At 37.2% G+C, this 21780-nt stretch overlaps 1 protein-coding gene across 1 annotated transcript in view; it reads left to right on the forward strand.

The window, feature by feature from the left end:
- RP1 (RP1 axonemal microtubule associated) overlaps nucleotides 1–21780 on the forward strand; it is a 364241-nt gene that overhangs the window by 102696 nt on the left and 239765 nt on the right. The window contains 1 exon segment of the mRNA XM_035726960.1: nucleotides 5977–6128. Within this exon segment, the coding sequence (XP_035582853.1) occupies nucleotides 5977–6128 (152 nt within the window).

Genomic DNA, 21780 nt, shown 5'->3' on the forward strand with positions numbered 1-21780 from the left:
TGAGAGGGGTGTTGAAGGCTTCAGCAATGATAGTGGATTCATCTATTTTTCCTTGCAGTTCTATCACCTATTCTATATGAGTTTTTTCTCATGTAGTTTGATGCTCTGTTGTTAGGCATTTACACATGAAGTATTATCGTGTCTTCTTGGAGAACTGACCTTTTTATCATTATGTAATGCCTTTCTTTATCCTAGATATCTTTCCTTGCTTTTAATATCTGCTGTGGCAGAAATTAATATAGCTATTTCTGCTTTTTTTGATTAGTTTACCATGGTATATTTTTCTCTATCCATTTACTTTTAATCTATGTGTATCTTTATATTAAAAGTAGGTTTCTTATAGATAAAATATAGTTGGGTCTTATTTTTTAATCCACTCTGACAGTTTTTAATTGGTTCATTTAGACCACTGATGTTCAAAGTGATTGTTGATATAATTGGATTAATATATACCATATTTGCTACTGTTTTCTATTTGCTTCTTTTATTCTTTGTTCCTGTTTTTGTCTTTCACTCTTATTCTGTTTTTGTGATTTTATTTTATTTTTTAAATATTTTATTTATTTATTTGACAGAGAGAGAGCACAAGCAGGGGGGATGGCAGGCAGAGGGAGAGGGAGAAACAGGCTCCCTGCTGAGCAAGGAGCTCGATGCGGGGCTCCATCCCAGGACCCTGGGATCATGATCTGAGCTGACACACCTTTGTCTAACTGTCTGAGCCACCCAGGCACCCCTGTTTTTGTGATTTTAATAGAGCATTCAATTGAGAACATCATTCCATTTTCTTTCCTTTCTCAGCTTATCAGTTATACTTAAAAAAAAACAACTTATAATAACAAAATAATTCTTTTCTTCTATCTCTTGTATCATTGCTTTATTTTTTTATATATAAGAACACATAAGCATATATTATGTATACATTCATAAACATACATAATTAAATGCATTGATGCTATTATTATTTTAAATAAACATATGTTAAATGAATTAAGAATAAGAAAAGTTTTTGTTTTATCTTCACTTATTGCTTCTTTGATGCTCTTCCTTTTTTATATAGATCTGAATTTCTGACCTATATTATTTTCCTTCTCTTTTAAGAACTTCTTTTAACAATTCCTGCAAGGCAGGTCTACTGGCAACAAATTTTCTCAACTTTTGTTTGTCTGAGAAAGTTTGTATTTCTCCTTCACTTTTGGTAGATAATTTCACAGGGTACAGAATTCTACTTGGTGTTTTTTTTCTCTCAATACTTTTAATATTTCACTCTACTCTTCTTGCTTGCATGGTTGCTGAGGAGTCAGATGTAAGTCTTATCTCTGTTTCTTTATAAATAAGGTTTTTTTCTCTTTATTATCAGGATTTTTTCCTTTATCTTTGATTTCTTCTAGTTTGAAAATGATATGCCTAAAGTAGCTTAAAAATTTTTTATTTTGGCACTTATCCTTCTTGGTGTTCCCTGAACTTCCTGGATCTTTGGTTTGATGTCTGACATTAATTTGGGGAAATTTTTAGTCATTATTGTTTCAAATATTTCTTTTGTTCCTTTCTTTTTTCTCCTGGTATTCCCTTTATGTGTATGTTACGCCTTTTGTAGTTGTCCCAGAGTCCTTGTTTTTCAGTCTTCATTCTCTTTGCTTTTCAGTTTTGGAGGGTTCTATTGATATCTTTGATAGCTCAGAGATTCTTTACACTTCAGTGTAGTATCTACTAATAAGCCCATCAAAGGCATTCTTTGCTTTTGTTATAATGTTTTTTTAAATTTTTTAATTTATTTTTAATTAAAAAAATTATTTATTGGCAGAGAGAGAGAGCATAAGCAGGGGGAGCTGCAGGCAGAGGGAGAGGGAGAAGCAGGCTCCCCGTGAAGCACGGGGCTCCATCCCAGGATCCTGGGATTATGACCTGAGCCAAAGGCAGTTGCTTAACCAACTGAGCCACTTAGGTGCCCCAGATAATTTTTTTAAATGTATTTTTTAAAAAATGTATTTTTATTTTTTTTATTCATTTTATTTTATTTTTTAAAGATTTTATTCATTTATTTGACAGAGACACAGCGAGAGAGGGAACACAAGCAGGGGGAGTGGGAGAGGGAGAAGCAGGCTTCCCGCTGAGCAGGGAGCCTGATGCGGGGCTCGATCCCAGGACCCTGGGACCATGACCTGAGCCGAAGGCAGACGCTTAACGACTGAGCCACCCAGGCGCCCTTAAAATGTATTTTTAAGAGAGAGAGCATGTGCGTGCACAAGTGGGGGGAGGGGCAGAGGGAGAGAATCTTCAAGCAGACTCCCCGCTGAGTGCACAACCCGATCTGGGGCTTGATCCCATGACCCATGAGATCATGACCTAGGCCAAAACCAAGAGTTGGACGCTTAACTGAGCCACTCAGTTTCCCCTCTTACAGTGTTTTTTATTTCTAGCATTTCTTTCTGATTCTTTCTTAGGAATCCCATCTTTCTGCTTACATTGTCCATTTGTTCTTGCATGTTATCTGTGTAATCTGTTAGAGTCTTTAGTATATTAATCATAGTTATTTTAAATTTCCAGTCTGATAATTTTGACTGGCCTGCCATGTCTGCTTCTGATGCTCTTTGTCTTCAAATTGTGTTTTTTGCCTTTTAATATGCCTTAAAATTTTTTCTTGATAGCTGGACATGATTTGACAAAAGGAAGTATACTCAATAGGCCTTTAGTAATACAGTGATAGGGTGTGGGGGGAGGGAAGGGTTTTATAGTCCTATAATTAGATTTCAGCCTTTAGTAATTCTGTGCCTCTGTACTGTGAACTTCATAAGTATTTCTGTTTTTTTCCTTCCCTCTTAGGTGGGACAGGATGGGTAGAGCAGGCTAGAGTTGGGTATTTGCCTTCCCTGTGGTCATTGAGGCTCCATTAATACCCTAGCAGGTTAGGATCTGGTTATTTTGTTTCCCCTGAGGGCCGGTCTTATTAAGAAGAACATAGTGCTCTGGTGTATTTTAAAATGCTTCCCTTTGCTCTTTCTCTGCCAGAAGTAGGAAGAAAATTTTCCCCCATATTTACTGTGAGAACCTAGGTGAGCTCCTGAAGGCAAAACTCACAAAAGTGCAGGGGGCTCCTGTGATTGAGAACTCCTATGATTAAGAACTCCCCCTGGAATTTTTAACTCTCAGACGGCAATGGACCTCCAGCAATTTGTTAATTACAGTTCAGAATTTCCTATGCCAGCAATGGTTTCCATGGCAGTTTCTTTTCTTTCTTTCTTTTTAAAAAGATTTTATTTATTTGAGAAAGAGAGAGATAGCAAGACAGAGAATGAGCGGGGAGGAGAGGGAGAAGCTGACTCCCACTGAGCAGGGAGCCCGGTGTGTTGCTCGATCTCAGGACACTGGAATCATGACCTGAGCCGAAGGCAGACGCTTAACCAACTGAGCCACCCAGGTGCCCTTCGTTTTTTTTTTTTTTAAAGATTTTTTTATTTTAGAGAGAGCATGAGTGGGGAGGGGCAGAGAGGTAGGGAGAAAAAATCTGAAGTGGACTCTGTACTGAGCATGGAGCCCAATGCAGGCTTGATCCCAACCGGGAGATCATGACCTGAGCTGAAACCAAAAGTGAGACGCTTAACGGACTGAGCCCCCCAGGTATCCCTCCATGGCAGTTTCTATTCATGAGTCTCTGCTACCATCTAATCTGTGACTCCGTTTGCTCATCTGTCTCTCCAATCTTGGGGGCTGTAGTTTGCCCTGTGTCCTTATCTCTTTTATGGATACAAGAAGAGTTGTTGGTTTTTCAGTGTGTTCAGCTTTTTGCTTGTTAGGATGCAATGGTACATTTGAAGCCTCTTACATACGGAACTGGAACCAGAGCCGAAACTCTATACCCATTAAACAGTAATTCCCTCTCCTTCATTTTCTACTTTTTATTTTCTATGATTTTGACTACTTTAGAATCATGAGTGGAATCCTATAATATTTACCCTTTTGTAATTGGCTTATTTCACTTAGCATAATATTCTTGTGGCTCATCCATGTTGTACTGTGTAACAGAATTTCCTTCTTTTTTAAGGCCACAACATGTTCCTTTTTGACCCTCAGACTAGATAACTTAAAATCACATGCTTGTTTTCAAGTTCACTGATTCTTTTGCTGGTCAAGTTTACTTGTTAAATCTGCTTAATGAATTTTTCAATTTGGTTAATGTATTCTTCAGTTCCAGAATTTATGTTTGGTTCTTCATAGTTTCTACCTCTTTTTTGATATTCTCATTTTGTGCATAGTTTTCCTGATGTTATTTAGTTGTAATTCTGTGTTCTTTTTTAGCTCATTTTTTTTTTATCTTTAAGATGAGTATTTGAACTCATTGTCAGGTTATTCATAGATCTCCATTTCTTTATGGTTGTTTTTTTTTTTTTTTTGAGATTTCATTTGTTCCTTTTATTGGGCCAAATATTTTTTTTGGTTTCATACTCTTTCTCCTCTCCTTTAGCTACCATGTGACATGAGTATCAGATTTTTTATTATTGTTCCACAGGTCCCTGAGGCTCTGTTTATTTTTTTCTCTTTTGTTAAGTTGGATAATTTCTATTTACTCTCTCTTCAAGTTCATTAATGTTGTCTTCTGTCTTCCTCATTCTCTTGACCCTATTCAGTAAGTTTTAAAATTTGCTTCTGGTGTTTGTTGAGGTCTAAGATTTCCATTTGTTTCTTTTTAAAGTTTTGTTTTGTTGATACTTTCTATATTTCCATTGGTTTTGAGGGTGCTCATGATTGTTTACAGTAGGATTTATATCATAGTAGCTGTAAAGATTTTGTCAGATAATTCCAATACTTGTTACCATTTTGAAGTTGATATCTCTTCTTCATTGCCTTTTCCCATTTGATTTGAAATTTTCCTGGTTCTTCATATGCTGAATAATTTTGGACCCATATCTTGGATATTTTACATATTATTATTTGAGGCACTGGATGTTATTTAAATCCTATGGAGAATGTTTATATTTTTGTTTTAACAGGCAGTTGATCACTGGTTAGTTTCAGGCCACAAATTCCAACTGTCATCTATGGGCTGTGGTTTCAATGTCAGTTTAGTTTCAAAAGACTTGGCAGTGCTATTCAGGTATGTCCCACCTGTATACTACTCATTGGTGAATCTGGGGCCTACATGGAGGTTTATCTGTTGGTTTAGATCTCAAAGTATTTGATATTGGTATTCATGCATCTTTAGCTTAGGGATGAGCCCAGGAGTTAATAAAGAGCTTTCTGTGTTTGCCTTTCTTCCCTCTATGAACTTCTTTGGTACTTTCCAGTTCCCTGGTTCCTGTTTTTGGTCTTTTGACTGGTTAGCTGATGCTTTAGTGTACCTATTTTGCTGTACATTTCTGTAGTCTTCCTATGTCCAGGGCTAAGCAGTGGTGGAACAGAGAGAGCAAAGAACGTAATTGAGATTGGCCCCACCCTACTGAAGCCCAGATCCTGTGAACAGAGGCAAAAGTTCTCCCTCAGAGTGTTGGTTCCTGTTTGCTTCTGTGCCTAGGCACTGGGATGTGAGAGAATGGAGAAATGAAAGACCAAAAAAAAAAAAATAGTAGAATATCTGTACTGTCTCTATGTGTTAGGAATTTTCTTTCCTGCTTCTTAAGCCTGAGCAAGAGGCCTCTCCTGAGCTCCCTGTGTCTGAGCTTCAGTGCCTATTTCCAGGTTTCTGGTGAACTGAGTTCAGGGTGGAAGATACCAGGGGACAAAAAAAGAGGACACTGCCACTTGTTGGTACCTCAAAATCTGTTCTTCTTTCCCAGCCCCCCTGGTACAGTTTACTCTTCAGCATTTTCCTATAGCTGTTCAATGCATTTTATAAAAATTTTATAGCTGTATTCTGTGGGAGAAACTGGGTAGAGTGTGTTACTGCATTTTAACTGGAACTGGAACTCTTGGTTAGCTATAAGTAATTTTTCTATCATATGAATAATTCTTGGCATATAAAGCTTATTTTTCCTTTGTTGTCAGTGACAGTATATGAAGTGCTTGTGGCAACAGGTGAACGTTGGAATGCTGGAACAGTAGCAAATGTGTACATTTCTGTCTATGGGGAAAAGGGAGATTCAGGATCCAGACAACTATTTCGATCGAAGAGCTCCTTCAGTTTTTTAAGAGGACAAGTAAGTGACAAAATCCTTTGTCTGATTTTTAAAAAAATTGTGGTAAAAAAATAAAATAAAAATTTACTAAAGTCATAACTATGTTTAAATGTTTTTAAGTTCACTAATGTTAAATATATTCATAGTAATCTAGAAATTTTTCATCTTGCAAAACTGAAACTCTGTACTCATTAAAGAACTGTGTATTCCCCCCCCAGCCCTTGTCAGTCACCATTCTACTTTCTGTTTCTATAAATTTGACTGCTTCAGATATCTCATATAACTGGAATCATACAATAATTGTCTTTTTGTGCCTGGCTTATTCCACTTAGCATAATGTCCTCAATATTCATCCATGCTGTACAGTGTGATAGGATTTCCTTCCTTTATAAGGCTGGAATATTTTATTGTACATATGTACCACGTTTTTTAACTCATCCATCCATTGATGGAAATTTTGGTTGTTTCAAACTCTTGCTCATTGTGAATAATGTAATAGGTGTGCAAATATCTCTTCAGTACCCTTCATTCAATTATTTTGAATATATGCTTAGAAGCAGGACTGCTGGATCATATGAAACTTCTATTTTTAATTTTTTGAGGAATTGGCATAGTATTTTCATAGCAAATGCACCATTTTACAGTCTCACCAACAATGCACAAGGGTTCCAGTTTCTTCACATCCTTGCCAAAACTTATTTTCTGTTTTTAAATTTAAATTTAAATTTTAAAATGTTTTTACGGTAACCATCCTAATGGGCGTGAGGTGATGTCTCATTGTGGTTTTGATTTGCATCTCTCTATTGTTAAAGTTATTTTCACATCTTTTCATATGTTTATCGGCCATTTGTATCATCTTTGGAGAAATGTTTATTCAAGTACTTTGCTGTTTTAAAATTTAGACATTTGTTTATTTCTTGTTGAGTTGTAGGAGTTCTTTATATACTCTGGATATATCTCTTATCACAAATATGATTTGTAAATATTTTCTTCCATTCTGGAAGTTGCCTTTTCATTCTTTTAATTGTATCCTTTGATGCTCAGAAGTTTTTAATTGATGTAGTCTCCTTTGTCTATTTTTCTTTTTTCTTTTTCTATGATTTTGGTGTCATATCCAAGAAATCATTGCCAAATCCAGTGTTCCCAAGTTTTCTCCCTATGTTTGTTTTCTAGGACTTTTTAGTTTTGATTATTTTGTTTAGATTTTTAATCCATTTTGAGTTAATTTTTGTATATGCTATAAAGTAAGGGTCCAACTTCATTCTTTTGCATGTAGGTATCTAGATTCATCAATAGTATATTGAAGAGATTTTCTTTTCCCCATTAAGTGGTCTTGACACCTGTGCCAGAGATGATTTGACCATATATACATGGGTTTATTTCTGGGCTCCCTATTCTATGCTATTTGTCTATATCTCTGTCTTTATGTTAGTACCATAACATTTTAATTACTATAGCTTTGTAATATGTATTGAGATTGGGAAGTGTGAAATCCCTGTTTGTTCTTTTTTTTTTAAATTTTTATTGTTATGTTAATCACCATATATTACATCATTAGTTCTTGATATATTGTTCCTTGATTCATTGTTTGTGCATAACACCCAGTGCTCCATGCAGAATGTGCACTCATTAATACCCATCAATAGGCTAACACATCAACCTACCCTCCTCCCCTTTAGAACCCTCAGTCTGTTTCTCAGAGTCCATCGTCTCTCATGGTTCGTCTCCCCCTCTGACTTACTCCCCTTCATTCTTCCTCTCCTGCTATCTTCTTCTTTTTCTTTTTTCTTAACATACGTTGCATTATTGGTTTCAGAGGTACAGATCTGTGATTCAACAGTCTTGCACAATTCACAGCGCTCACCATAGCACATACCCTCCCCAATGTCTATCACCCAGGCACCCCATCCCTCCCACCCCCCCACCACTCCAGCAACCCTCAGTGTGTTTCCTGAGATTAAGAATTCCTCATATCAGTGAGGTCATATGATACATGTCTTTCTCTGATTGACTTATTTCACTCAGCATAACACCCTCCAGTTCCATCCACGTCGTTGCAAATGGCAAGATCTCATTCCTTTTGATGGCTGCATAATATTCCATGGTATATATATATGCCACCTCTTCTTTATCCATTCATCTGTCGATGGACATCTTGGTTCTTTCCACAGTTTGGCTATTGTGGACATTGCTGCTATAAACATTGGGGTGCACGTACCCCTTCGGATCCCTACATTTGTATCTTTGGGGTAAATACCCAGTAGTGCAATTGCTGGGTCGTATGGTAGCTCTATTTTCAACTGTTTGAGGAACCTCCATACTGTTTTCCAGAGTGCTTGCACCAGCTTGCATTCCCACCAACAGTGTAGGAGGGTTCCCCTTTCTCCGCATCCCCGCCAACATCTGTCGTTTCCTGACTTGTTCATTTTAGCCATTCTGACTGGTGTGAGGTGGTATCTCATCGAGGTTTTGATTTGGATTTCCCTGATGCCGAACGATGTTGAGCACTTTTTCATGTGTCTGTTGGCCATTTGGATGTCTTCTTTGGAAAAATGTCTGTTCATGTCTTCTGCCTATTTCTTGATTGGATTATTTTTTCTTTGGGTGTTGAGTTTGATAAGTTCTTTATAGATTTTGGATACTAGCCCTTTATCTGATATGTCATTTGCAAATATTTTCTCCCATTCTGTCGGTTGTCTTTTGGTTTTGTGGACTGTTTCTTTTGCTGTGCAAAAGCTTTTTATCTTGATGAAATCCCAAAAGTTCATTTTTGCCCTTGCTTCCCTTGCCTTTGGCGATGTTTCTAGGAAGAGGTTGCCGTGGCTGAGGTCGAAGAGGTTGCTTCCTGTGTTTCCTTTAGGATTTTGATGGACTCCTGTCTCACGTTTAGGTCTTTCAACCATTTGGAGTCTATTTTTGTGTGTGGTGTAAGGAAATGGTCCAGTTTCATTCTTCTGCATGTGGCTGTCCAATTTTCCCAACACCATTTGTTAGAGAGACTGTCTTTTTGCCATTGGACATTCTTTCCTGCTTTGTCAAAGATGAGTTGACCCTAGAGTTGAGGGTCCATTTCTGGGCTCTCGATTCTGTTCCATTGATCTATGTGTCTGTTTTTGTGCCAGTACCATACTGTCTTGATGATGACAGCTTTGTAATAGAGCTGGAAGTCCGGAATTGTGATGCCTCCAGCTTTGCTTTTCTTTTTCAATATTCCTCTGGCTTTTCGGGGTCTCTTCTGGTTCCATACAAATTTTAGGATTCTTTGTTCCATTTCTTTGAAAAAAGTGGATGGTATTTTGATGGGGATTGCATTGAATGTGTAGATTGCTCTGGGTAGCATTGACATCTTCACAATGTTGGTTCTCCCAATCCATGAGCATGGAACATTTTTCCATTTCTTTGTGTCTTCTTCACTTTCTTTCATGAGTATTTTATAGTTTTCTGAGTACAGATCCTTTGCCTCTTTGGTTAGATTTATTCCTAGGTATCTTATGGTTTTGGGTGCAATTGTAAATGGGATCGACTCCTCGATTTGTCTCTCTTCTGTCTTGTTGTTGGTGGATAGGAATGCCACTGATTTCTGTGCATTGATTTTATATCCTGCTACTTTACTGAATTCCTGTATGAGTTCTAGCAGTTTTGGGGTGGAGTCTTTTGGGTTTTCCACATACAGTATCATATCATCTACAAAGAGTGAGAGTTTGACTTCCTCTTTGCCGATTTGGATGCCTTTGATTTCTTTTTGTTGTCTGATTGCTGTGGCTAGGAGTTCTAATACTATGTTGAATAGCAGTGGTGAGAGTGGACATCCCTGCCGCGTTCCTGACCTTAGGGGAAAAGCTCTCAGCTTTTCCCCATTGAGAATGATATTCGCTGTAGGTTTTTCGTAGATGGCTTTTATGATATTGAGGTATGTACCCTCTATCCCTATACTCTGAAGAGTTTTGATCAAGAAAGGATGCTGTACTTTGTCAAATGCTTTTTCTGCATCTATTGAGAGGATCATAGGATTCTTGTTCTTTCTTTTGTTAATGTATTGTATCACGTTGATTGATTTGCGGATGTTGAACCATCCTTGCAGCCCAGGGATAAATCCCACTCGGTCGTGGTGAATAATCCTTTTAATGTACTGTTGGATCCTATTGGCTAGTATTTTGGTGAGAATTTTTGCATCCATGTTCATCAAGGATATTGGTCTGTAATTCTCCTTTTTGATGGGGTCTTTGTCTGGTTTTGGGATCAAGGTAATGCTGGCCTCATAAAATGAGTTTGGAAGTTTTCCTTCCATTTCTATTTTTTGGAACAGTTTCAGGAGAATAGGTATTAATTCTTCTTTAAATGTCTGATAGAATTCCCCTGGGAAGCCATCTGGCCCTGGGCTTTTGTTTCTTGGGAGATTTTTGATGACTGCTTCAATTTCCTTAGTGGCTATAGGTCTGTTCAGGTTTTCTATTTCTTCCTGGTTCAGTTTTGGTAGTTGATACATCTCTAGGAATGCACCCATTTCTTCCAGGTTATCTAATTTGCTGGCATAGAGTTGCTCATAACATGTTCTTATAATTGTTTGTATTTCTTTGGTGTTGGTTGTGATCTCTCCTCTTTCATTCATGATTTTGTTGATTTGAGTCATTTCTCTTTTCTTTTTGATAAGTCTGGACAGGGGTTTATCAATCTTGTTAATTCTTTCAAAGAACCAGCTCCTAGTTTCGTTGATCTGTTCTACTGTTCTTTTGGTTTCTATTTCATTGATTTCTGCTCTGATCTTTATTATTTCTCTTCTCCTGCTGGGTTTAGGCTTTATTTGCTGTTCTTTCTCCAGCTCCTTTAGGTGTAGGGTTAGGTTGTGTATTTGAGACCTTTCTTGTTTCTTGAGAAAGGCTTGTATTGCTATATACTTTCCTCTCAGGACTGCCTTTGCTGTATCCCAAAGATTTTGAACAGTTGTGTTTTCATTTTCATTGGTTTCCATGAATTTTTTTAATTCTTCTTTAATTTCCTGGTTGACCCATTCATTCTTTAGTAGGATGCTCTTTAGCCTCCATGTATTTGAGTTCTTTCCGACTTTCCTCTTGTGATTGAGTTCTAGTTTCAAAGCACTGTGGTCTGAAAATATGCAGGGCATAATCCCAATCTTTTTGTACCGGTTGAGACCTGATTTGTGACCTAGGATGTGATCAGTTCTGGAGAATGTTCCATGGGCACTAGAGAAGAATGTGTATTCCGTTGCTTTGGGATGGAATGTTCTGAATATGTCTGTGAAGTCCATTTGGTCCAGTGTGTCATTTAAAGTCTTTATTTCCTTGTTGATCTTTTGCTTAGATGATCTGTCCATTTCAGTCAGGGGGGTGTTAAAGTCCCCCACTATTATTGTATTGTTGTCAATGTGTTTCTTCGCTTTTGTCATTAATTGCCTTATATAATTGGCTGCTCCCATGTTCGGGGCATAGATATTTACAATTGTTAGATCTTCTTGTTGGATAGACCCTTTAAGTAGGATATAGTGTCCTTCCTCATCTCTTATTACAGTCTTTGTTTTAAAATCTAATTTGTCTGATATAAGGATTGCCACCCCAGCTTTCTTTTGGTGTCCATTAGCATGGTAAATGGTTTTCCACCCCCTCACTTTCAATGTGGGGGTGTCTTTGGGTCTAAAATCAGTCTCTTGCAGACAGCATATTGATGGGTCTTGTTTTTTAATCCAATCTGATAGCCTGTGTCTTTTGATTGGGGCATTGAGCCCATTTACATTCAGGGTAACTTTTGAAAGGTATGAATTCAGTGCCATTGTATTGCCTGTAAGGTGACTGTGACTGTATATTGTCTGTGTTCCTTTCTGATCTATGCTGCTTTTAGGCTCTCTCTTTGCTTAGAGGACCCCTTTCAATATTTCTTGGAGGGCTGGTTTCGTGTTTGCAAATTCCTTTAGTTTTTGTTTGTCCTGGAAGCTTTTTAGCTCTCCTTCTATTTCCAATGACAGCCTAGCTGGATATAGTATTCTTGGCTGCATATTTTTCTCGTTTAGTGCTCTGAAGATATCTTGCCAGTCCTTTCTGGCCTGCCAGGTCTCTGTGGATAGGTCTATTGCCAGTCTAATATTTCTACCATTGTAGGTTACATATCTCTTCTCCCGAGCTGCTTTCAGGATTTTCTCTTTGTCTCTGAGACTCGTAAGTTTTACTATTAGATGTCGGGGTGTTGACCTATTATTATTCATTTTGAGAGGGGTTCTCTGTGCCTCCTGGATTTTGATGCCTGTTTCCTTCCCCACATTAGGGAAGTTCTCTGCTATTATTTGCTCCAGTATACCTTCTGCCCCTCTCTCTCTTTCTTCTTCTTCTGGGATCCCAATTATTCTAATGTTGTTTCATCTTATCGTATCACTTATCTCTCGAATTCTGCCCTCGTGATCCTGTAGTTGTTTATCTCTCTTTTTCTCAGCCTCTTTACTTTCTATCATTTGGTCTTCTATATCACTGATTCTCTCTTCTGCCTCATTTATCCTAGCAGTTAGTGCCCCCATTTTTGATTGCACCTCATCAATAGCCTTTTTGATTTCGACTTGGTTAGATTTTAGTTCTTTTATTTCTCCAGAAAGGGTTTCTCTAATAACTTCCACGCTTTTTTCAAGCCCAGCTAGTATCTTTAAAGTCATGATTCTGAACTCTAGGTCCGACATCGTACTAATGTCCGTATTGAGTAGGTCCCTGGCTGACGGTACTACCTGTTGTTCTTTTTGCTGAGGTGATTTTTTTCGTCTTGTCATTTTGTCCAGAGAATAGATGAATGAGAGAACAAAATGCTAACAGGTTAACAACGTCCCCAGCAAATATACTGTATACAAATCAGAAAAGACCTGAAACCAGGGGAAAAGAAAGGGAAAGAAAGAAAAAAGAAAGAGGAAAAAAAAAAAAGGTAAAAACAGAACAATACAAAAAAAGCAGAATATGATCAAATGTGATCAGGCTAGTGCATAGATCAGTGCCACACACTAGATTTTGGGTGTATTTTGGTCTGTTAGAAAAAAGTGCCTCCTAAAATTTTGAAGGAAGAAGGACATATATGTGCAAAATAAGCATTGATACAATGAAGGGATGGAAGATGACTGTAAAGATGAAAATTATAACAGATTTTATAAAAGGAATTGATAAGTTGTTTGAAAAAAGAAAGAAGATTTAAAAAAAATAAAAGAAAAAAGGGAGAGAATGTGATCAGGCAGGGTACTAGAACAAAGCCATACACTAGTGATTTAGGGTATATTTTGATCTGTTAGAAGAAACTATCTCCAAATTTTCAAGAGAGAACAACTTATATGTATATGCCAAAAATAAGGGTAACTACTATGAAGGGATAAAATATGACTCTAATAATGAAAAATAAAAAATGTTTTTTTTAAAAGGGATTGATAAGATGTTGGTTGAAAAAGGGAACAAGAAAAATTAAAAAAAAAGTTAAAAAAATTAACTTTGAGGAACTAATGAATCATGGTAAAAAAAAGCTATGAATTCTATATGCAGTATTCCCCTAGCGTTGGAGTTTTCCCGTTCTCCTTGATCGGTAAACTTGTTGTTGGCTTCCTGGGTGTTGGTGCTGATCTTCTGGGGGAGGGGCCTGTTGCCATGGTTTCCAAATGTCTTTGCCCGAGGCTGAATTGCCCCGCCCTTGTCGGTCTGGGCTAAGCAAGCTGCTCGGGTTTGCTCTCAGGAGCTTTTGTTCCTTGCAAGCTCTCGGTACAGCTTTGGAGGACCAGGGCGAAAATGGTGGCCTCCCAGTCTCCACCCGGAGGAGCTGAGAACTCGGGGCCCCGCTCCTCAGTGCGCCCCCAGAGAAAAGCAGTCACTCCTGTCTCCCTGGTCTCTGGCTGCACTCCATGCTCACCCGGCGTGTGCCCGAGCGTTTGTATCTCTGGCACCCGACCCCGTGTGGAGTCTCCAAACCCAGCAGATCCCTGTGGTGCGTTCCCGCGCCGCTCCTCCCGGGGGAGAAAGGGGAATCTCCCCGGCTCTGCCGCTTGTTGGGTCCCTGCTGGAGGAGCAGTGGCCTGATTGGGTCGCGGATCACAGTTTATGGCAACCCGGAGCTGAGAGCCCGCGCCTCAGCTCTGTCTCTGCAGCCGGCTTCCCCGCTCTGATACCTGGGAGCTCTGCCGCACTCAGGCATCCCTGGTCTTTCTGTGACCCCACGGGTCCTGAGACCACACTGTCCCAGGAGGATTCCACCCCTCGTTTAGCCACTGCAGCGATGTCCCTCAGCGGAGCCAACTTCTAAAAGGTCCGCTTTTGTGCTCCGCGGCTCTATCACTTGCCAGAAGCGGCCGACGGAGTCTCCCTCCCCTGCTGTCTATCCTCCCGAATATCACCTCGGATTCACTTCTCCACACGTCCTACCTTCCAGTAAGTGGTCGCTTCTCTGTTCAGAGAGTTGTTGCTACTCTCCTCTTCGATCTCCTGTTGAGTTCGTAGGTGTTCAGAATGGTTTGATCCCTATTCAGCTGAATTCCTGAGACCAGATGAAATCTAGGTCTCCTACTCCTTCGCCATCTTGCTCCGCCCCCCTTGTTCTTCTTTTTTAAAGATTGTTTTACTATTCAACATCCTTTGAGATTCTGTGTGAATTATAGGTTACATTTTTCTACTGATGCAAAAGAACACCATTGGGATTTTGAAAAAAGTGTTTTTTTAAAATTGAAGAATAGTTGAAATACAATGTTATAATAGCTTCAGGTGTACAACATAGTGATTTGAGAATTCTATGCATTGCCATTGGGATTTTGATAGGGATTGTGCCAAATCTGTAGATTGCTTTGGTAGTACTGACAACTTAACCATATTAAGTCTTTCCATTTATTTTTGTCTGCTTTTATTTATTTCAGCAGTGAAATAAATAATCTTCTATTTTTAATTTTTTGAGGAATTGGCATAGTGTTTTCATAGCAAATGCACCATTTTACAGTCTCACCAACAATGCAGCAGGGTTCCAGTTTCTTCACATCCTTGCCAAGGATTTTTAATTGATACAAAATATCCTATTTTTTAATTGATATACAATATCCTAGTAAGTTCAGATGTACATAATGAAACTCAGTATTTTTTATACAATATGAAATAATCCCTATGTTAAATCTAGCTGTCACCACACAAAGTTATTATATTATTGGTTATATTCCCTATGTTGTATATTACATCCCAATGACTTACTTATTTCATAACTGGAAATTTAAATCTCTTAATTCCCTTCACATACTTCACCTCTCCACCCCAATCCCTCACATCCATGAGTCTGTTTCATTTTGTATGTTCATTTGTTTTGTTCTTTAGGTTCTACAAATAAGTGAAATCATATAGTATTTGTCTTTCTCTGACTTATTTCATTTTGTATAATATGCTCTGGTTGTATTCATGTTGTTGCAAATGGCAAAATATTATTCTTTTTTTATGGCTCAGTAATATTCCATTGTGTGTGTGCGTATATATAACCCACATCTTCTTTATCCACTCATCTATCAGTGGACACTTAGGTTGCTTTCATATCTTGGCTATTGTAAATAATGCTGTAATTAACATAGGGATACATGTATCTTTTTGAATTGGTGTTTTCATTTTTTTCAGATAAATACCCAGAAGTAGAATTGTTGGATCATGTGGTAATACTATTTCAAATTTTTTGAGAATCCTTTGTACTATTTTCCACAGCGTTTGCACCAATACATTTCCACCAATAGTGTACGAGGGTAACCTTTTTTACAGATCTTCACCAACACTTGTTATTTCTTGTCTTTGGATAATAGCCAGTCTGACAGTCATGAGGTGATACATCATTGTGGTTTTGAATTGGATTTTCCTGATGGCTAGTGGTCTTGAGCATCTTTTCATGTGTTTGTTGGCCATGCGTATGTCTTCTTTGGAATAATGTCTATTCAAGTTCTCTACCCATTTTTTAATCAAGTTACTTGTTTTTGATATTGAGTTGTATAAGTTCTTTATATCTTTTGGATATTAACCTCTCTTTGGTTGTATGATTTGCAAATATCTTTTGCAAATAGGTTGCTTTTTTGTTTTGTTGATGGTTTTACTCATTGTGTAAATCTTTTTATTTTGATGTAGTTCCAATAGTTTAATTTTGGTTTTGTTTCCTTTGCCTTAGGAGACATACCTAGAAAAATGTTGCTGTGGCCGATATCAGAAATTACTGCCTGTGTTTTCTTCTAGTTTTTTTTTCTTTTTTAGTTTCAGGTTTCACATTTAAGTCTTTAGTCCATTTTGAGTTTATTTTTATGTATGGTGTTAGAAAGTGGTCCAGTTTCTTTCTTTTGCATGTAGCTATCAGGTATTAACTCTTCTTTAAATGGTGTAATTCACCTGTGAAGCCATCTGATCTTGAACTTTTTTTTTTTTGGTGGGGAGAGGGTACTTTCTAAAATTACTGATTTAATTCAATTACTTGTAATTGGTATATTCAGATTTTCTGCCTTTTGTGATACACTCTTAAAAGGTTTGTGTCTCTAGCAATTTATCTATTTGTTCTAGCTTTTCCAGTTTGTTGACATTATTATATATATGGCATCCATATAGGTCACAAATTATATCTTTATATATTGCAAGCCCATTAACATAGATTTATAGATTTTTATACTTTTGTCTTTTAGTTCTATATAGTAAAGTGGTCCTATGCACCAAAATTATAATAATAGAAGTAGCTGTGCTTTGTCTATATATTTACCATCACTGGGAGAATATGTTTTTGTATGGCTTTGTATTGCTATCTGGTGTTCTTTTTTCCAACTTGAAGGAGTCCCTTTAGCATTTCTTGTAGGACAACCTGGTGGTAATGAATGTCCTCAGTTTTTGTTTTACCTGGGAAAATCTTAATTTCTTTTTTGTTTTTGAAAGAGAGTTACATCTGATACAAAATTCTTGGTTAGCAGATTTTTCTTTCAGCAGTTCCAATACATTATACATTGTCATCTAGCTTGCATGATTTCTGCTCAGAAATCCACTCACGAACATATAAATGCTTGCTAGTACACCATGAGTCATTTTTCTTTGTTGCTTTCAAGATTTTCTCTTTGTCTTTAACTTTTGACAGTTTGAGTTTAATGGATCTTGGTTTGGGTCTCTTTAGGTTTATTTTAAAATTCATTGGTCATCTTGAATTTGTATGTCCATTTCTCTTAGATTGGTTGTTTTTGGCAACTCTTCAAATAAACTCTTTGCCGCTTGCTGCTTTCTCTCTTTCTTCTCCTTCTGTGATTCCCATCATGCATATACTGATCTGCTTGTGGTATTCCATAAATCCCTTCTGTTCTCTTCACTTTTCTTCATTGTTTTTCTTTTTTTCTCCCATTTTGATGATTTCAAATGATCTGTCTTCAAGGTTTTTTTTTTTCCCTTTGGCCTGATCAAGTCAGTTATCAAAATCGTTTAATGAATTTGTTGATTCAGTTATTGTATGTATGAGCTCCAGAATTTCTATTTGGTGCTTTTTTAAATTTAAATTTTGTTAGTTAACGTACGGTGTATTTGGTGCTTTTTTATTGTTTCCATCTTTTGTTGATATTCTCATTTTTTTCATCAGTATCTTGCTTTTGTTCAGTTGACTTTCTGTGTTATTTTTTTAGCTTACTGAACATATTTAAGATAGTTTTAACTTATTTCTCAGAAATTTCAGAGATCTTCATTTCTTTAGGGTTGGTTTCTGTAATTTATTTTGTTCCTTTGATTGGGCTGTGTTTGCCTCTTTATATGTCTTGTGATCTTTTGTTGAGATTTGGCATTTGAAAAAAACAACTATCTTGCCCAGTCTTAAAGGACTGCATTGTGAGGGGAAGACCCTCACCAATTAACCTGGTTAGAGTTTCCAGGGCCTCTCATACTTTTTTTGGCTGTATCCTCTCTGGGCTTGTATATGTGCTTTTAACTGTCTTAGTTTCCCTAAGCTGCTTGCTCCTGTTTCTTCTCCTGTGCTCATATTCTCTTGCACTCCACCCCATGTCTGCCTGCTATATACTTTATAATCTCTGTAGCTCTGACTTGCCACAAGCCTCTCTGTTTTTATTGGCTTCCAATTTTTGCTGCCATTAGTACTTGAGTTAAATGAGAGAGAAATCAGTTCTTTGGGCAGCCCCCAGAGAAGCCAGAATTTTGTATACATTGTCTACTCTTTTGTTTTTATCCCAAAAGAAGATCCAGGGTATGGAACATTTCCTCACAATTACAACACACTACACCAAATAGGACATGCAAAAAGTTACAAGCTTCCCTACCTCTTTTGATGGAGTTTCCTTTCTATTATGCATTGGAGTAGGTACTGCAGCTTCTCATCTGGTACCCAGAATTTGCACAGAAGTATTCTAGTCTGTATATTATTGTTAAAATGGTATCTCCACTGAGAAGTGAGGGCTTGGTTTTCCCTAGTCAACCATCTTGAAGTCATTCTCTATTGTCTGATTTTTACATTTACCTTTATATTGTTAAATGACATTTACTGTATATAATAACTTCCATTGTCAAATGTGGAAACTGAATATATAACATTATTTTTACTATTACTAATATTAATTATATTTAACTGAGTAAAGCATAAAGGGCTCATTATATTTTAATTATCTCAGCTTTTTTTGATGACCCAAATAATTTCTAAGTGAGTATGTCAGGATATTTTCAGTACATGTTTCCTTTCTTTTTCTTGGCATTCTCTGTATCAATGATCATAAATATTATAACTCATAATTTTCTCTGCTATTATTTTGTTTGCACAAAAAGTCCTCTTTTTCTAGCAGATGTGTTTCATAGATTAAGGGAGGACAATGTTACCCATTAATCTGTACCAGGAACAGACAATATTTTTTTTTTTTGATAAATGAATGTAAATGGCTTTATCTGTTATTTATATTCTATATAGTCCACTTATGTAGAGGCAGAGTGGTTGCAAAGGAAAGTAGTATTATGATATTTCAGAGGAACTGATCTCTAATCCTGGTTCTGTGCCTCACTCTTTTTGTGGAATGAATTTTTTTCTCACTGAGTGACTTCTAAGGATAAAATAAAATGTTTCTGAAAATATTTCAAAATGCATAAGTCACTATATAAATGAAAATGTTATTTTTTGTTTCTGGATGATTTTTCAACTGATATGCTACATCATATATTTTTCTTTCATTTTAATCTATATCATTATTTTAGATTTTATCAAAAGAAATTTGCGCTCCTTACTTTTACCCATATTCTGAATACATAAACCTTTGGAACACAAACATGAATAATTTTTATTGTAGCAGCACATTGGGACTTCAGATACATGTTATAAATTTCCAATAATATTTACATCAATATCCTAAAATTACTTTAGAAACATATTTGTCAATGGCCCATAAATATGGCTTAAAAAATTTCACCCTAGGAGAAACCAAAAGAACAGTAGAATAGATCAACGAAACTAGGAGCTTGTTCTTTGAAAGAATTAACAAGATTGATAAACCCCTGGCCAGACTTATCAAAAAGAAAAGAGAAATGACCCAAATCAACAAAATCATGAATGAAAGAGGAGAGATCACAACCAACACCAAAGAAATACAAACAATTATAAGAACATATTATGAGCAACTCTATGCCAGCAAATTAGATAACCTGGAAGAAATGGGTGCATTCCTAGAGATGTATCAACTACCAAAACTGAACCAGGAAGAAATAGAAAACCTGAACAGACCTATAACCACTAAAGAAATTGAAACAGTCATCAAAAATCTCCCAGGAAACAAAAGCCCAGGGCCAGATGGCTTCCCAGGGGAATTCTATCAGACATTTAAAGAAGAATTAATACCTATTCTCCTGAAACTGTTCCAAAAAATAGAAATGGAAGGGAAACTTCCAAACTCATTTTATGAGGCCAGCATTACCTTGATCCCAAAACCAGACAAAGACCCCATCAAAAAAGAGAATTACAGACCAATATCCTTGATGAACATGGATGCAAAAATTCTCACCAAAATACTAGCCAATAGGATCCAACAGTACATTAAAAGGATTATTCACCAGGACCGAGTGGGATTTATTCCTGGGCTGCAAGGCTGGTTCAACATCCGCAAATCAATCAACGTGATACAATACATTAACAAAAGAAAGAGCAAGAATCCTATGATCCTCTCAATAGATGCAGAAAAAGCATTTGACAAAGTACAACATCCTTTCTTGATCAAAACTCTTCAGAGTATAGGTATAGAGGGTACATACCTCAATATCATAAAAGCCATCTACGAAAAACCTACAGCGAATATCATTCTCAATGGGGAAAGGCTGACAGCTTTTCCCCTAAGGTCAGGAACGTGGCAGGGATGTCCACTCTCACCACTGCTATTCAACATAGTATTAGAACTCCTAGCCACAGCAATCAGACAACAAAAAGAAATCAAAGGCATCCAAATCGGCAAAGAAGAAGTCAAACTCTCACTCTTTGCAGATGATATGATACTGTATGTGGAAAACCCAAAAGACTCCACCCCAAAACTGCTAGAACTCATACAGGAATTCAGTAAAGTAGCAGGATATAAAATCAATGCACAGAAATCAGTGGCATTCCTATACACCAACAACAAGACAGAAGAGAGACAAATCAAGGAGTCGATCCCATTTACAATTGCACCCAAAACCATTAGATACCTAGGAATAAATCTAACCAAAGAGGCAAAGGATCTGTACTCAGAAAACTATAAAATACTCAGGAAAGAAATTGAAGAAGACACAAAGAAATGGAAAAACGTTCCATGCTCATGGATTGGGAGAATCAACATTGTGAAGATGTCAATGCTACCTAGAGCAATCTACACATTCAGTGCAATCCCCATCAAAATACCATCCACTTTTTTCAAAGAAATGGAACAAATAATCCTAAATTTGTATGGAACCAGAAGAGACCCAGAATAGCCAGAGGAATACTGAAAAAGAAAAGCAAAGCTGGTGGCATCACAATTCTGGACTTCCAGCTCTATTACAAAGCTGTCATCATCAAGACAGTATGGTACTGGCACAAAAACAGACCCATAGATCAATGGAACAGAATCGAGAGCCCAGAAATGGACCCTCAACTCTATGGTCAACTTATCTTTGACAAAGCAGGAAAGAATGTCCAATGGCAAAAAGACAGTCTCTTCAACAAATGGTGTTGGGAAAATTGGACAGCCACATGCAGAAGAATGAAACTGGACCATTTCCTTACACCACACACAAAAATAGACTCCAAATGGTTGAAAGACCTAAACGTGAGACAGGAGTCCATCAAAATCCTAAAGGAGAACACAGGTAGCAACCTTTTCGACCTTAGCCGCAGCAACTTCTTCCTAGAAACATCACCAAAGGCACGGGAAGCCAGGGCAAATATGAACTATTGGGATTTCATCAAGATAAAAAGCTTTTGCACAGCAAAACAAACAGTCCACAAAACCAAAAGACAACCGACAGAATGGGAGAAAATATTTGCAAATGACATATCAGATAAAGGGCTAGTATCCAAAATCTATAAAGAACTCATCAAACTCAACACCCAAAGAACAAATAATCCAATCAAGAAATGGGCAGAAGACATGAACAGACATTTCTCCAAAGAAGACATCCAAATGGCCAACAGGCACATGAAAAAGTGCTCAACATCGCTCGGCATCAGGGAAATCCAAATCAAAACCTCC

Source organism: Zalophus californianus, chromosome 4, assembly GCF_009762305.2.
Source record: "Zalophus californianus isolate mZalCal1 chromosome 4, mZalCal1.pri.v2, whole genome shotgun sequence".
Classification (NCBI taxonomy): domain Eukaryota; kingdom Metazoa; phylum Chordata; class Mammalia; order Carnivora; family Otariidae; genus Zalophus; species Zalophus californianus.